The 17,521-nt window shown below is 36.0% G+C and overlaps 1 protein-coding gene across 1 annotated transcript; it reads left to right on the plus strand.

Annotated features, from left to right (window-relative positions):
• Positions 1-742: 742 nt before the first annotated feature.
• LOC132546570 (alpha-1,3-mannosyl-glycoprotein 4-beta-N-acetylglucosaminyltransferase C-like) lies at positions 743-5,713 on the plus strand. The gene is made up of 4 exons (XM_060210288.1): positions 743-905; positions 3,081-3,145; positions 3,707-3,776; positions 4,053-5,713. The coding sequence occupies exons 1-4, from the start codon at positions 743-745 to the stop codon at positions 5,711-5,713; spliced, it is 1,959 nt and encodes a 652-aa protein (XP_060066271.1).
• Positions 5,714-17,521: the final 11,808 nt, after the last annotated feature.

The following is a 17,521-nucleotide window of genomic DNA, read 5'->3' on the forward strand; positions in this document are numbered from 1 at the left end:
TACCGTTTATATTTTGATTGATTTTTAAAGCTGAACTAAGTAGTTAGGTGCATAAAATAAAACATATAAGGACTCAAAGGGTCGCCCTGTCTCACCCCACGTTGAATATAAAAAAATCTGAAAGGCGACCATCATTTATAATGCAACATGAGCTGTTTTTATAAAAGGGTTGAATCCATTGAATAATTGAAGACCCAAAACTGTAAAAATGTAGAGAATTAATGATACAATTAAATTCTAAAGAGACAAAGGCTTTAACAAAATCTATCAATAAAAGAAATCAAGGAGTTTTTTTTCTGTGCTTTCTAGTAAATCTGCAATTAATCTGGTACATTCTCCAATATATCTTCTTTTTATAAAACCTTTTTGTGTATCACCAATAAGATAATTATATGTACCTTGCTTGGCGTGCTTTATAGTTCAATTATATGTAACTAGCTTGGCGTGTTTTATAGGTTAATCAAAACCCGCTTGGTGTGTTGAAATTTGATTTTAGATTTCTGATGATATATCTAATATGAGAGAATATAGGTAAACGCGATCGTCACGGGCCTTTTAATGTAAATGTCATTGGCTCTATCTCTCGGCAACGTTAAGTAAAACATAATCAGTTTAAATTTCCGAAACTCCTTTTAGACAGGTATGTAAAATATTTATTTGAACCTAATTATGTAAATGTATTCATGCCTTTGTTTACTTAATTGAAAGCTTTCATCTATTTGTGTATCTGTTTTGTTTAGAGATGCCTCGTTTAAGGCTGTTCAAGCTGTTGTCTAGGATGATTTCGTGTAGGAGGCAGACCCTGATGACGTGGACATCAATACTCATTCTGGTGTTAATATGGGCTAATATGCATCTACTATCATGTGTCACAGAGAACTCGGAACAAGTGCCTTCTAACGCAGGTTCGTTTTCTGGACATTTAGCAGTCTACTTTATATATGGCCACTAACAACATGAACATATATATGTACTATATAAATTTATATATATATTAAAATTCAAATTTTAATAATCATCTTTAATTTTCTCTGTCTCATATCGAATTAATGAATGCACCGCTTTGTACTATCGTCTTATTGATCGAGCCAAGAGCAGCACAATCTAGATTACTTCTTGGTGAAGCCGTCACGACATACTAGTAAACATTTTGATATCTGGTCATACTATGACTGGATACCCGAGTCAAAGTATTATAAATGCTTTTACGACTTTGTCAGTAGAGGAAAGTCTCAATAACAGTATGTGACAGAAGAAAAATCAACACTAATGGTGCATGGACATCTTTTACATCTTTATTTTGTTCAAATTTTATAAAGAATAATACAAAAATAAATACTTTTGTAAATTGCTGTATATGATATATATAAATATATATTTAAACATATATATGTGAAGCTACATGGGTATATTGACACGTTTGTGAACGATTTAGTGATATTGTTGATGCATACAATGACAGTGTGGATGATGTCTGTTGATTGCCCTCCTCTTAGGTCATGTTTTAAAGTTTTTAATTGTTCGTACAAAATGTTTTTTTTAAAAGAGTGGTACTTCTCGGTTCCTATTTGTTGCTCAGTATTGGAGAGCATTTAGCCCAGGTTATGACTTTTCGATGTGATTACGTTGAGTGGCCCTATCACCCGTTGGAACTGTTTTCATATGGTCAGGAGTTAAAAATCATTACACAATTTTAAAAATACAAAAAAATAGATATAATCATTTGATACAACTTTTGAGCTAGATACAGAAGAAGTAGAGCCAGACAATGAATGAATAATACAGCTGTTTTGTCCTTCTTCAGTGATGCTACATCATACAACTGTCCCATCCTTCTAGGACTCGTCAGTGATACTACGTCATTAATCTGTTTCGTCCTTCTAGGACCCGTCAGTAATACTACATCATACAGCTGTCTCGTCCTTCTAGGACTCGTCAATGATGCTGCATCATACAACTTTCTCATCCTTCTAGGACTCGTCAGTGATACTACATCATACAGCTGTTTCGTCCTTCTAGGAATCGTCAGTGATACTAAGGTCCTAAATTGTAAAGCCTAGCAAAACACAAAAAAATAACAAACACCGATTGAAAACAGTATTTTCGATGACAGAATCTTGACGATATTGGTTGAATGGAAGAAAGTGTTAAAGTCACAAGTTAAACTGTATTTTTACGACGCATTTTCGCCCAAAATAACACTCTTAGTCTGAGAGAAATATATGAATACAAAACTGATGAATTTCATTCCGAACACAACTTTTATACTCTTGTAATGTTTAGCTAAGTGTCGTATCCTGTGATATCAGGGATAAGGTGTTTACAATTAAATGGTAGCAATAATCATTTTTACCGAAGAGTAATCTTTAATATCTCAGTCTATGAAATTTAATTACTTACGTGTACAAACGGTTCTGATCGGCACTAACAATGATATCACATGCGTCCGACCCGACACATGAACCCTAACATCAATATATATATAACTGTGGTTCTTGCTATTTCCCGCACTATAACACAATACTATACAAACTAATACCGTACGTCGCACAAACAGGTACTAGAATCTAACAAATTACTTAAGGATTCACGCGCTCAGTCTTGTATCCGCTGTTAGGTCTGTAATCTCCTAAAACGGTCAGGACCCTCTACTACTCCGTCTGTCAACAGTTAATGTTGACTTGTATAAGATCATGCGTCACTCCCCAAACACGACCCAAGTCGAAAAGAGCCAAGACAACACCAACCCGTCCTACCCGTGTGTTAACCTCAGAAAACCTAACACGGCTGCTGACTCTAATAAAACTGACACGGAATGAGGTTTCTCTCCACATTTTACACCCTGACAGAAACAGGAAGTTACCGCGTTCAGATTTTATCATGGTAAAGTGCTTCAAAGCCATTGAGACAGTAGTGTAGAATAGATACTTTCATTCAAGATCGAAATCTACATTGATGACCCGGAAATAAATATCGTTATACACAAACGTAGCGGTAAACACGGACTGCCTAACTACTTACAAGTAAGGTTGCCTACCTCGATGATAAAACTATACATTATTAACTACACTCTTTTTCAGACATCCGCAGATCAAATCCATCACCTGCAAAGAGACAACAAGTTCGACAATTTGCTCCATTTGAGGTAAGCTGTGGTAATTTATACATCTGAACACAAAACAAGAAAATACCAACATGTCAACATAATCACAATCAAGACTCAAAACAACAAGAAAATACCAACATGTCAACATAATCACAATCAAGACTCAAAACAACAAGAAAATACCAACATGTCAACATAATCACAATCAAGACTCAAAACAACAAGAAAATGTCAACATGTCAACAAAATTGTAATCCTAACTCCAGTACAATAAAACTAGGATAAAATATGAACAGAAAAGTTTTAAATGGAGACTCAGGAAAAAATACGAGGAGAATAAGGTCAGGTATTCCGGAAGAGTACGAGTCTTCTGCTTCATAAATAACATCAGTCATATATCAGCGTAGGTAAGCAGAACAAGGCAAACAACGGAATCATCTGGTTCAAGCACGTCCAGCTTCATATTGCACAAAGGAATAGAATATGTCTAAATGAGATCATCATGATAGCCATTAAACTTGATCCTCATCATATTGTATTATGTTATTCCGTAGGGTGTGTTTCATGTGACTTTTTGTATATCTTATTGACTTTCTACAGGTGGAATCAATGAAACTGCCCATTAATCCAGATAAAGCCCTTCTTTACGGAACGAGGAGACAGAATCAGAGTCAGTATTAATTTCATTATTAACATCATAAATAAGGTTTTCAGGTGCTATACATATCTGTCTCTTGTACAATATAAAAAAAAACGTTTTAACCGTTAGTTAATTTGGTAAAAACAATGCACAGCATTGTCACAATGTATACGTACACGTTACAGACTGGCCGATACTATTGATACATAGTATGGAAATCTAGTAGGCAATGTGACTCTTCAAATACAAAATACTGGGTTTGAATACTGTCTATAAGTACTCATCCGTCATTCTGTTGATTTGTAGGTGAGCTGACGATTGGAATCCCAACGGTACGTCGAAACGGCGTTGACTACCTTGAAAGGACTCTATACTCATTAATTACATATTCTAAAGCGCCTCAGCGAAAGTCTATGGTGGTTGTCGTCTTTATGGTTGACAAAAACGAGACGTGGGTCAAGTCAAGAAGCAAACAAATAGCCACTAAATTCCCTAAGCTTATACAGAACGGGTTTTTACAGATCATTCATCCTCACGATCAAAGTATATACCCCGATTTTAATAAACTTAAACGAACGTTTAACGACACTGCAGCCAGAGTAGCCTGGCGGTCAAAACAGAACATAGATTATGCTTATCTTTTCTCGTACAGTAAAAACATATCTCGATATTATCTTCATCTTGAAGATGACGTAATCGCGGCTCACAATTATTACGATGATATATTGAATTTCATACAATCGAAATCAAACACTTTCTGGTATTGTCTAGAATTTTCCTTCTTGGGATTTATTGGTAAATTATTTCGATCGTCCGACCTTCAGGAATTGTCAGAATATATATTGATGTTCTTCGATGAACAGCCCGGTGATCTTTTGCTAAGTGCCATGAAACATATCAAAACTCAATGGAAAGATATTCGAACTGAAAAATCTTTGTTCCAACACAAAGGCATAGTTTCATCCTTGACCGACAAAACACAGAAACTCGTTGACGGGCGTTTCAAAGACTCATTTGGGCAGCAATATTCTCGTAAACGATTTTACCATGTGAATCCTTCTGCTGTGATCGATTCTAAAATCGAAACTTATTCCGATTATGAACCCGTACATGCATATGATTTATCTGACAAATACTTTTGGGGCGTCAACCCTAAACAAGGAGATTACTTCAGGTTAATATTCGAAGGTCATCAAAACATTAGCCGGTTATTCATCGATTCTGGTGAAGCTACAAAGCAATCGGACATGTTACACCATGCTAGACTGCTTGTATCTAATTCCGAAATACCTTGTCAAAATCTGGTTCATATCACCGACTTTGTAGATGGTGACGTTGACACCAGGAAATCTAACATTTCATTGCCTGAAAATATAGACTGCATCGTGATTGAAATCACCGCCAACCAAAGTGACTGGGTCATTATTAGAGAGATTGCCGTATTTCTCCCCGGCGAGTCGGAGAAGGAAGCAGAAAAGGATTCGAGATCTGCACAATCACATGGCGAAAGCAAAATATTGAAATGGCAGACATGGAAGAAACAATCTAAACCCAAGATCAGGGCACCGAGGTTTGAGAATGGTAAGCTCATTATTCCTGGCGAAATCAAGAATCAGTATCAGCGGAAACAACAATTTAATGACGCGATTCACCAAAATAATGTACATAAAATCAAGCCCCATGAGATGGTTGGACAACGTAGGCAGAACAGAGAACACGAACAAAAGGAAATTAACGAAAAACTAATGCAGAACACGTTTGACCGCAAGCGTGGTCAGGCAAATGGTGTACTTCCACAATTAAATGACCCAAAGTTATCAGAACTTTGGCAACAACAAAATAAAATTGATATGCTGATGAAAATGGATGAAATGGCACAAAAATTACGGAGAAACCCTCCACCAAAAATTCAAGGACGAAACGTACGTGTGATACATCGTGATAGAAAGGAAAACATGAAAAAATGAAAGATCAACACTCAGTTTCACTCAATCGAAAAATCGCTTTTTTCCGGGGGAAAAAACAAAAAAAAAAAAAAAAAAAATAACATAACCTTAAGGGCGTTACGGTGATCTCATTTCTATAACGGCTATTGTTGATTTTGTAGCCTAGAAAAGATCATGTTAACAAAGCGAGATTCATATTTACATGTATATAACATGATCTGATGTTCCCTGTTAAGGATTCTTAAAAACATGAATTAAAACAAATCTTTCTCAATGATGTTGTTTTCCTTTATAAACTTTTGTTATCTGTAACTCTTCTCCAGGATGAAATGTGAAATCCTGGCGTCATAACATTTATAAATTTGGAAAAGTACCTAAGGAATTTAATCTTTGAATAGTATTTGATTTTGCTATAACTGGATCTTTAAAATAAGACCCTTTCTGAAATGTTAATTTTTAGCAAGTTTACGTTTTTCCCAATGGCAATTAATCAAATTATGATATGTTTTCCTATGTAAACTGCAGGAAGCTTAAGTCCGGTTGACAGCAACTCCTTTTCCTTCAATTGATCTGAATGATTATGAAAAAAGACATGAATTGTTTTAGATACAGCTGAAACTACCAGGTAGCATGTTAGATGTATAGACTCACTCAGGTAGGCAAATGTAGATTGGAAATGAAACCTTACAGATCCAATAAATAGTCTGAAGTAATGTAACGCTGAGGACGGACGAATAGATCGACAATACAAAAAATATCTGACTTTATCCAGAAAAAGGTCCGACAAATGGACTAACATTAACAACATCTATATCACACTAGTAAACTATACAGTCAGTTGGTGTGAATAGACAATACGAAATTCTATGTTCGACTGAAACACTAACTTTTCAAACACAGTTGGATCGGATGGATATATTGATGTATAATGCCAGATCAGCGTATCTGTATTTTGACATTGTAGAGGGTAGACAGCTATAATACGTCATTATTTGACAATTGGACATTTATCAGAGGAAAAGTATCGATTCCAGTTCTTACGTCGTGTGCGATTAAGGACAACAGCGGTATAATTAACGCTAGGTAACGTGAGTTTGAAGACGATAACAACGATAAGTGATTTAATTGGTGTAAATTATTGTAATTTCTGTCAATGTTCTTACTGCAGGTCTGTATAATCAGGTTTGTAATAACTCCCCATTCTTCTATATGTGACACCGCTACATGAAATAATTGTTTACAGAAAAAACAAAGATAAACCGTGATCTAAAACCAGGTTTATTGTGCTGACTGTTGTGGAGACGTCTCATACTACAGAAATAAACAACTGTGCGACACGATTTTGGATTCAAATGGTCGAACGTTAAAGCTCTCAATATTATCAAGACAATTTGTAATCATTAAAGTGTGAAGACAAATACACATTTTTCTCTTCTTTTGTCTCCTTTATAAGGACTTAATACTCTATTGCCATGGACAGGTAAACCCACGCTCTTTACCGGTATGATATGTCTTTGTCTCCTACCCTTGAGAGGTAAACCCACGCTTTTTACCGGTATGATATGTCTTTGTTCCCTACCATTGACAGGTAAATCCATGCTCTTTACCGGTATGAGATTTCTTTGTCCCCTACCCTTGAGAGGTAAATCCACGCTCTTTACCGGTATGATATGTCTTTGTCCCCTACCCTTGAGAGGTAAATCCACGCTCTTTACCGGTATGAGATTTCGTTGTCCCCTACCCTTTAGAGGTAAATCCACGCTCTTTACCGGTATGATATGTCTTTGTCCCCTACCATTGACAGGTAAATCCACGCTCTTTACCGGTATGATGTCTTTGTCCCCTACCATTGACAGGTAAATCCAAGCTCTTTACCGGTATGAGATTTCGTTATCCCAATATTCTTGACAGGTAAACCCATGCTCTTAACCGGTATGAGATTTCTTTGTCCCCTACCATTGACAGGTAAATCCACGCTCTTTACCGGTATGAGATTTCTTTGTCCCCTACCCTTGAGAGGTAAATCCAAGCTCTTTAAGGGTATGAGATTTCTTTGTCCCCTACCATTGACAGGTAAATCCACGCTCTTTACCGGTATGAGATTTCGTTATCCCAATACTCTTGACAAGTAAATCCACGCTCTTTACCGGTGTGATATGTCTTTGTCCCCTACCATTGACAGGTAAATCCACGCTCTTTACCGGTATGAGATTTCTTTGTCCCCTACCCTTGAGATGTAAATCCATGCTCTTTACCGGTATGATATGTCTTTGTCCCCTACCATTGACAGGTAAATCCAAGCTGTTTACTGGTGTGTGATTTCGTTATCCCCCTACCCTTGAGAGGTAAATCCACGCTCTTTACCGGTATGAGATTTCTTTGTCCCCTACCCTTGAGAGGTAAATCAATGCTCTTTACCGGTATGATATGTCTTTGTCCCTTACCCTAGAGAGGTAAATCCACGCTCTTTACCGGTGTGATATGTCTTTTTCCCCTACTCTTGACAAGTAAATCCACGCTCTTTACCGGTGTAATATGTCTTTTTCCCCTACTCTTGACAAGTAAATCCACGCTCTTTACCGGTATGATATGTCTTTTTCCCCTACTCTTGACAGGTAAATCCACGCTCTTTACCGGTATGAGATTTCTTTGTCCCCTACCATTGAGAGGTAAATCCACGCTCTTTACCGGTATGAAATTTCTTTGTCCCCTACTCTTGACAGGTAAATCCACGCTCTTTACCGGTATGAGATTTCTTTGTCCCCTACCCTTTAGAGGTAAATCCACGCTCTTTACCGGTATGATATGTCTTTGTCCCCTACCATTGACAGGTAAATCCACGCTCTTTACCGGAATGAGATTTCTTTGTCCCCTACCCTAGAGAGGTAAATCCACGCTCTTTACCGGTGTGATATGTCTTTTTCCCCTACTCTTGACAAGTAAATCCACGCTCTTTACCGGTATGAGATTTCTTTGTCCCCTACCATTGAGAGGTAAATCCACGCTCTTTACCGGTATGAGATTTCTTTGTCCCCTACCATTGAGAGGTAAATCCACGCTCTTTACCGGTATGATATGTCTTTGTCCCCTACCATTGACAGGTAAATCCACGCTCTTTACCGGTATGAGATTTCTTTGTCCCCTACCCTTGAGAGGTAAATCCATGCTCTTTACCGGTATGATATGTCTTTGTCCCCTACCCTAGAGAGGTAAATCCACGCTCTTTACCGGTATGATATGTCTTTGTCCCCTACCATTGACAGGTAAATCCACGCTCTTTACCGGTATGAGATTTCTTTGTCCCCTACCCTAGAGAGGTAAATCAATGCTCTTTACCGGTATGATATGTCTTTGTCCCCTACCCTAGAGAGGTAAATCCACGCTCTTTACCGGTGTGATATGTCTTTTTCCCCTACTCTTGACAAGTAAATCCACGCTCTTTACCGGTGTGATATGTCTTTTTCCCCTACTCTTGACAAGTAAATCCACGCTCTTTACCGGTTTGATATGTCTTTTTCCCCTACTCTTGACAAGTAAATCCACGCTCTTTACCGGTATGATGTCTTTGTCCCCTACCCTTGAGATGTAAATCCACGCTCTTTACCGGCATGATGTCTTTTTCCCCTACCCTTGAGAGGTAAATCCACGCTCTTTACCGGTACGAGATTTCCTTTTCCCCTACCCTTGACAGGTAAATCCACGCTCTTTACCGGTATGAGATTTCTTTGTCCCCTACCCTTGAGAGGTAAATCCACGCTCTTTACCGGTATGATGTCTTTTTCCCCTACCCTTGAGAGGTAAATCCACGCTCTTTACCGGTATGAGATTTCTTTGTCCCCTACTCTTGAGAGGTAAATCCACGCTCTTTACCGGTATGATATGTCTTTGTCCCCTACCCTTGAGAGGTTAATCCACGCTCTTTACCGGTATGAGATTTCTTTGTCCCCTACCCTTGAGAGGTAAATTCCTTGTCTCTTACTCTTGCACGTCCTGAACAAAATTAATGGACGTCTTTAACGTGACCCCTAAGTATTTTTACTTTTAGTAGGTCACACGCATACATACTTCACCTGCTTTTGAAATGTTGTGTTACCCTGAAAACTCAACATGATCTTAATCCACAACATATTATCAAAATCACAAAACATCTAGAATATAATTTTATTTGACGTTGTATACACTAGCATTATATTTTGTTAAAGGTTTTATCACTTTCTTCCTTAAATTTCCTTTCGTAACCAAGACAACTTTCATCTTTTGGTGATTATTTTTGTCCTTGATGCAATTCAGTAGATATATACCCTCTGTTGGTATGGAATTGTCAGAGACAATGTAATATGAGTGTAGAATATGAATATATAATAACAGAGGAGATGGAAGCTACTGGTAGAAAATGTAACAATTCTTCTGGACGGATAGAATAACAAGAACATATGTAGGCAGTGCCATGTCATGTGAAAGCATGGACAGCTTTATCTATGTAAGGACGCCAGATCTGTATTTGGCAAGTTACTGCGCGCTCTAGCACACACACACACACGCGCACGCACGCACGCACGCACGCACGCGCGCACGCACACACACACGCGCGCAGGGAGAGATAGAGATCGTACATGCACTACAAATAGGGCCAAATTGTGCATTGATTTAGCAAAAGTGGGTGAAGTTCGATGATACCAGCTCAATACAATATATAGGCAAATACGGTTATTACATTAAACAGACTTATAAAGATGGAAAATGTAGGATATTCCATTTTACAGACTGAATACATTGTGAAAAAAAACTGTTTCAAATGCTGAAGCAGTTTGATATGATCAATAATTTGTTGCCAACAATGACGCTTACGGAATTCTATGAATAGGAATCGATAAAAAAAAGCTTATATTTTTTACCTCATGTGAAAAGTATTTACAATTGCATATGTCATGGAGAAATGCAATCTACATGTAACATAGTTTAATGTGAAAATATACATGCCACCAAAGGTCAAGATATGTTGTTAATTTTAACCAAGTTCACATTATGTCCAATGACAAGTAAACGAAGTATGCTAAACATATATTTTTCCTATCTAAATCACAGAATCGTTCGAACCGACAAATTCACGATATAATAAAGAACATGCAGCCACTTCAATTTTTGATACATGTTTTGTGTGGGTTTAGGGCTTACTTGGAGTCTTGTACAATATCACATTGAAAGTGTGTCAGAGGTTAACAATACGGAAATTTCCAATGTGTACGGACACACTATGTAGACATATTCAAAGATATTTGAATACTCCAATTTAGCCCAACTTTGATGTGACATTCAACGTCAAGTGTGGAGTCAGGGCGATATGTTGATGATTAAAGATTGGAAATTAACTCAATTAACACTGAAAGTGTGGAAAATAAATTTGATTTTTCCTATTTCTTTAAAAGAGATATTAAAATGTTTAATTATTATGCCGTGAATATAACAAGGTATCAAGACAAGAATCGTATCACTTGTCTATATTGAAGGAATGTAGATTTACAGTAAGTATTTAGATGCAATTCATCTGGAGCTATTGGAGTATTACAATATATATTAGACTAGTAGTAATTATTCTAAATGTTAAGTTCACAAGACCATCAATACTTGGGCTTAAAAAAAGCTGTTTACTAACGAATACATGTTTACTTATTAGTGTGTTGAGAGTTATTCCCCTTAGGTTGTATATCATAAACTATAGAAATATAGTATGTATGTAAAAAAAAATAGTTCCTCTTCCGATCATAACTAATAATGGATGAATATAGAAATCATGTACATCTTTAACACGTTATCAAATGCTCTGCTGTTATCAGCTATAGACATGATGGGCGTCACCGATGAAGCAAAAAACGCCTACTCTTCCGGAACACCTAGTCTTATTCACCTTGTATTTTGTCAGGGGTCTCCGTGTAAATCTTTCTTTTGTTAATATTTTGCCTTATCTTTATTGAATTTGTTTAGATTATGATTATGCTGACGTGTTGGTATTTTCTTCCTCTTTTTTCTAACAAAATTCAGAATATTACTTCATAAACCAGTAGATACTATTTATATTTAAAATAATTTCCATTTACCATTTACTGAACATGAACTTTTTGTTTTGCTACTAAACGCAAACTGGTATTATGTCACTAATGCTTTCCATGTTGTAAACAGATGTTTGCTGCCTATATTTGGAGATAAGATATCGTTAGAATTCTCTAGCGTTTCGTGTCGGGGTTTATCTGCCTTCATACTTTCTGATGGTAACAATGTGAAATTGTACTATCTATTGTTGTATATAGAGTAGTTGCTACTGTGACAAAATAGTGGTATCTTCGTATTTATTGTGTCGATATGTAATCATTAATGTGTGTTGATTTTGAAAGAATATAATACATTTATGAATATTCGGAATATCTATGATAAATCAAAATCAGCACAAAGGTCACAGCAATGACATCACAGTGCTCTTTACACTACATTCTAGAAGACAACAGACAGATAGTGTTGTGGCACAAAGGGGAGTTAATGACGGTTACTTACAGCGCTGTTTGATAGATTACTCTTTAAAATAAAATGTACGTTACTGATATGTCCCGTGGCTGAACTAAAGTGCTCGCTTATCTATTATAGTTTATCGACACACTTTTCATCCTCCTGATTTTTTTAGCTTAACGTTGCCTGTAGTTATATATGAATTACTCTAAAACCCTACCCTTTAGTACTGGATAGTTCACAAAGGTGAAATTAATATGCAGACAGCCTTTATATGTTGGCTCCCTTCAGATGCACCCTGCTGCCTACAGTGAATATGATACACATTTTAATGCCTATATCGTTGTTTGTGTGTACAACACGCTATAACATGAAAATTGAGGTCATCAGTAGAGATGTACCTTGTGGGTTATAATGATGTTAATAGTATGACTGTGTTTTGTGTATTATTTTTTGACAGTTTAAGTATGTCATGTTTATAAAAATGCTTCAGTGTAATGGTGACAAGATGACAAGACATATGTGTTAAATGGTATGATGTATGTAATAATCAATAACGGTGAAAATATGAATAGGTAATGCAAAGAACACACATACATTTTGAAACCGATGTAGTATATAAACAAAAATGAAGTTACCGACAAAATATGAACCAAATATTTACATGGAGACTACTGAATACGTTCAATGTGCAGAAGACCAGTTGCTCCGGAAGAGTAAGCATCTTCTGCTTTATGGATGGTATTCGCTGTGTATATGAGGGTAAAGTCAAGTAAGTAATGGCATAATCCCTTATGAAAACAAAATAAAAAGCCTTAAAGCCACATAAGAAAAAAGTATCAAGTATATCCCTTCATATCGTACAAGAAAATTGAATATTTCCCAATGAGATCATTATAACTATTGTAAAACTTCTCATTAATCTTTACCAGCTTGCCCTCATCGTGCACGAAAATCTTGCTATCAGAATATTGTCTTAAATATCGAATCAATTGCGACCTTGAAATACCACAAATTGGAGATAGATGTTTGCTATTAAAAATGAGAAAATTCATGACAGTAAAAAAGTGACAGGTGGAAAGCTGTTCGTTTCGTTATAGAAAAAATACTGTGGTGAGTGGCTGATGTAGAAGAGTCTGTTGTGTCCCTGATTACCCTTCTAGGAGAATATATAAGTCTTTCTATATTCTGGTCCTCTAGCGAGTGGCAGTGCAAATGTAAATATACACCATTAAAAAAGGGGTCACACATTATTCGTAACATGAAATGATCCGTCCTTCTGTCGCGTTTGATATATACATTGTAAGCCAGGACGAAATATCTATGTCGGTGCTGTGATCAAAAATAAAAGGACAAATATGATGTTGGGTAACATTAGATATTAAGTGCATATTAATACATATGATAATAATAAAAATGTATTAAGGTTCCCGTCTGTCCCTTATGCAAGTCTTCAAACCGCTAACATCATCGTCTGTCTCGTATACAGTCTTTAAATCACTTTCATTGGTTACTAGAGCAGACTTGAGTGTGAATTATGACCTATTTAAAAGTGTTAAAATATTTGAAAAAACTTCATTTCCGTCTTTTTTTAATCGTCAACTTACTGGTTCAAAAGATGCAGGTTGATGAAAATCATGGGGAATTTTTTTGCATCTCGTTGTGTGACTTGAAGCTGGACGTATTTGATTTGTATACCTTGCTCTCATTTGAGAGCGTGGCATCACTTACTTGGATTGACCAAGGTTTACATGATGGGTGGCGTCGTTGAAGCAGAAGACACTTTCTCTTCCGGAACACCAGGTTTTATTCTCCTTGTACTTTTTTTCGGAATCTCCGAGAAAATCTTTCTTTGTTTTTTTTTTTTTTCCCCTAGTTTTATAGAATTTGAGTTTGAATTATGATTGTGTTGCCATGTTATTTTTTCCTTGATTTTTTAATTCTTTATTATCGTAACCTCAGATGTTGGAGACTAATGCCTTTGAATAAGTTTCTAGAATCACAAACCATGTCAAACGGCGACTACCTTCTAAAATACTAAGAAAAAGCAGTCCATAACATAATGAACTCATTTTATAAATGATGCTACATTTAAGCTTTAAAATGCTCTAGACAGTTGATGATTTCAATGGAGATATGGACTACTGTTAATTCCAAAGGTGACCAGTTAAACATGACAGAAGTATTATCTCTCCAACATCAAATTCAAACATGGCATATGGGCATTGGTTCATGGCGAAGATTTACAAATAACAAACAATTGAATAGGACCATTTCATGGAAATTCGGATACGATACAGTAGAACCAAACAATGAAGTGAACTACATCATGCTGCTGTGTGGTCCCTCTAGGATCCTCTAGGATCAGTGATGCTAAAGGTCTAAATGTTAAATCTAAGAGGCAACTGAGGAACATTGAAAGTAATCGAAAGTTATATCAAAATTCAGAAAGGGAGATGTAAAAGCCCAATAATTCAGTTTCTAATTTTCATTTATCAGATAACTTTAGAACAAACAAACGATGTTGGTATAAAACATCTATAATAAGATATCATGATATGTTTTGTAATCTAAAATAAGATTATTTCTGAAGGTCGTTAGCTACAGAGGCATATTCTGAATCATGCTTCCGTATTTTAATGTTTCTGGCTGTATAATGTTTCTCATCCTTGGTATATCTTTTCTACAATTCTTTTTTAATATTCCCAATGTTTTAATACGCATATGTTGTAGATAATGCCAAATTTGTATAGATAATCCTTTGTAAGCATTTGTAAATAGTGATTGGAATTCTGAAAAATGTGATTGCAATGGTACCATTAGTTCAGGTAGGGTGTGACACACTAATGAAAACCTGTCGGGACGCCACAAAGCGAAGGTAATGAGACAGTCGGATCGACAACGTTATCATTACACCTGTTTATACGTTACACATGGTTTTTGTATTGTGTTGCTTGAGATCGCGAAATAATTGTAGTGAAGAAAAATAAATCACATAATCCGTCTGTTATTCAGTGAATCACTTATGTTAATCAAGCGCTTATGTCACTCGGGAACTCCGGAGCCAGTCACAAATCGACTGTGATGTGATAATACGGAGAATTGCAAACGGCTTGTAGAATGAAAGCTTCTCGTTTCCTTAGATCTAGTATGAAATGAAAACTTATATAAGATCATATGTATATCAACTTCCAATATGAATTAAGGCAGAGATACATTACAGAGTCACAAATACTACATGAATTGCATCAAGCAGAGGTTTCGTCTATCTAAGATTCATTAAGGACGGTGGTGTTGAGATCCAGAAGGTAACTTCAGAAAATTGAATTTGGCTAACTAAAAATATACATGAAACACACAAATGAATGATTTTCAGGGACGTAACGTTACGTCTATATTGATAAATATCGGCAGCAGAAGAAGAAGACACTTACTCTTCCGGAACATTGTCTTATTCTCGTTGTATAATAATTCTTTCGATTATATTTTGCTCTAGTTTTCTTTTTTAAATTTTAGATCGAGTAAAGATGTTGGCATTTCCTTTATTATTTTTCTAACACATTCGTATAAAGTAACATGGATCACGACACAATAGTCCGTCGTTATTCATTTAGACAGGTTTTCTTGTTGACACATGTAACAAAATGTGACCATTAATCTTTTGATGGCGCATTTAAACACTTTTGGAATCAGCCAATGATAAACATTGGTAATCCTAGACTCCCTCGTTACTAGTTGTTGTCCTATTAGTGATGTTTGGATGGACATAACTGATATCATACGAACTGAATGAATGATACTTCAGTAAGATAACTGTTTCCATAACGTGTTTCATTTGCTTTATTAAAATGATGAGATTTTTATATCGTGGGCGTAATATTAGAGAGAATTATTCCGAATACAGAAATACTCTTTGCTGTTTCTAAACCTAAACCTAAATATGAATGCATACAATACAAGCAGTAGCTACGTAAACTAAGCAAAGATTAAAAAGGCATTTTTTTTGTTCGAAATAACCATTGCATTGAAAACCTCTGGAAGAATTAATGTGATAACTCGGTGCTTTCTATAGAGAAAGATCGACTATGAGATTATCCAGAAACTCCAGTACTTGACATGAGTGGATGTATCCACTTTCGGTGGTAACTTTGATATCTATGAATTCCATAAACTTTGGGTCCTATCTAACGTGACGCTACCCAAATTGATACCTTTTTACAGAAAATGTGTCCGTCAACCCGTGCTAATGAAATAAGTATAAATTTACACTGATTGTATAACAAATCAACATCTAACTATTTATTTAACACTGATTTAATGTCTAAAGCATCTACGTTTCTCTGCAAAACCATTTCGAAGTGCGCAAAAAATGTCATCTCGTGCGACGGTTATATTTCTAAACCTTCTGGGCATTTTAAAAACACAACCAAAGATACATGATAAACTCAAAAACCATAATAATCACTTTCATGTAGACTTATCTAAGTATGTTTTCAGTGGTTCGATTTTGCATCGACTAGAGTCACGACTGTTGTCTCCTCAATTTTGTTTACACTGCGCATGACGCCACTGAAAAAAGAGATACGTATATATATAGCCTTATTTCTGTGTAACACAATTTAATGAAGGTTCCAATTTCTGGTATACATTGGAATGCTTCTATGCCATTTGACCATTACCAGTAAAGAAAAACTCCAAAGGAACATACATACATGGCTCCGACATGTAACATAACATTCAGTTCAGGTTCAAAAATGTTTATTTTCAAATACAATGTACATGTCGTTCATCTCAATCCAATTGCAGTTTGCAGTAATCGACGGTATTAAATGACAAACTAAAACATAAAAGAAACTGTCAAGGATAATGAACTAAGCCATATGGTTGTTAAATGTCGTTTGAAAGTCAATCTAGTCACATTGTAATCCGCTGAAGATGAGCTCCATACTTATATACACGTGTCACAGTCACAATGTAACCAGCTGAGGATGAGCTCCATACTTCGATACACGTGTCACAGTCAGTGTAACCAGCTGAGGATGAGCTCCATACTTATGTACACGTGTCACAGTCAGTGTAACCAGCTGATAATGAGCTCCATACTTATGTTCACATGTCACAGTCACATTGAATGATTTAAACGAACACATTTTAGAATTAAAATTCAAACATACAGTATGATTTTCATTTGATTTGATTTTAGTATTGTTGAATATTGTAATATTTCCGAATTTGAGATTGTTTTGTTCTTCTGGCCTTATTCAAAAATGATCGAGGAAAACATTGTTATAGAAAATTATTAAAAATTATACTCGACGTCTTGTCCAGAAT

This window comes from Ylistrum balloti, unplaced genomic scaffold (assembly GCF_031769215.1).
Source record: "Ylistrum balloti isolate Yb309-2 unplaced genomic scaffold, AGI_CSIRO_Ybal_v1 Utg369896, whole genome shotgun sequence".
Taxonomy (NCBI): Eukaryota; Metazoa; Mollusca; class Bivalvia; order Pectinida; family Pectinidae; genus Ylistrum; species Ylistrum balloti.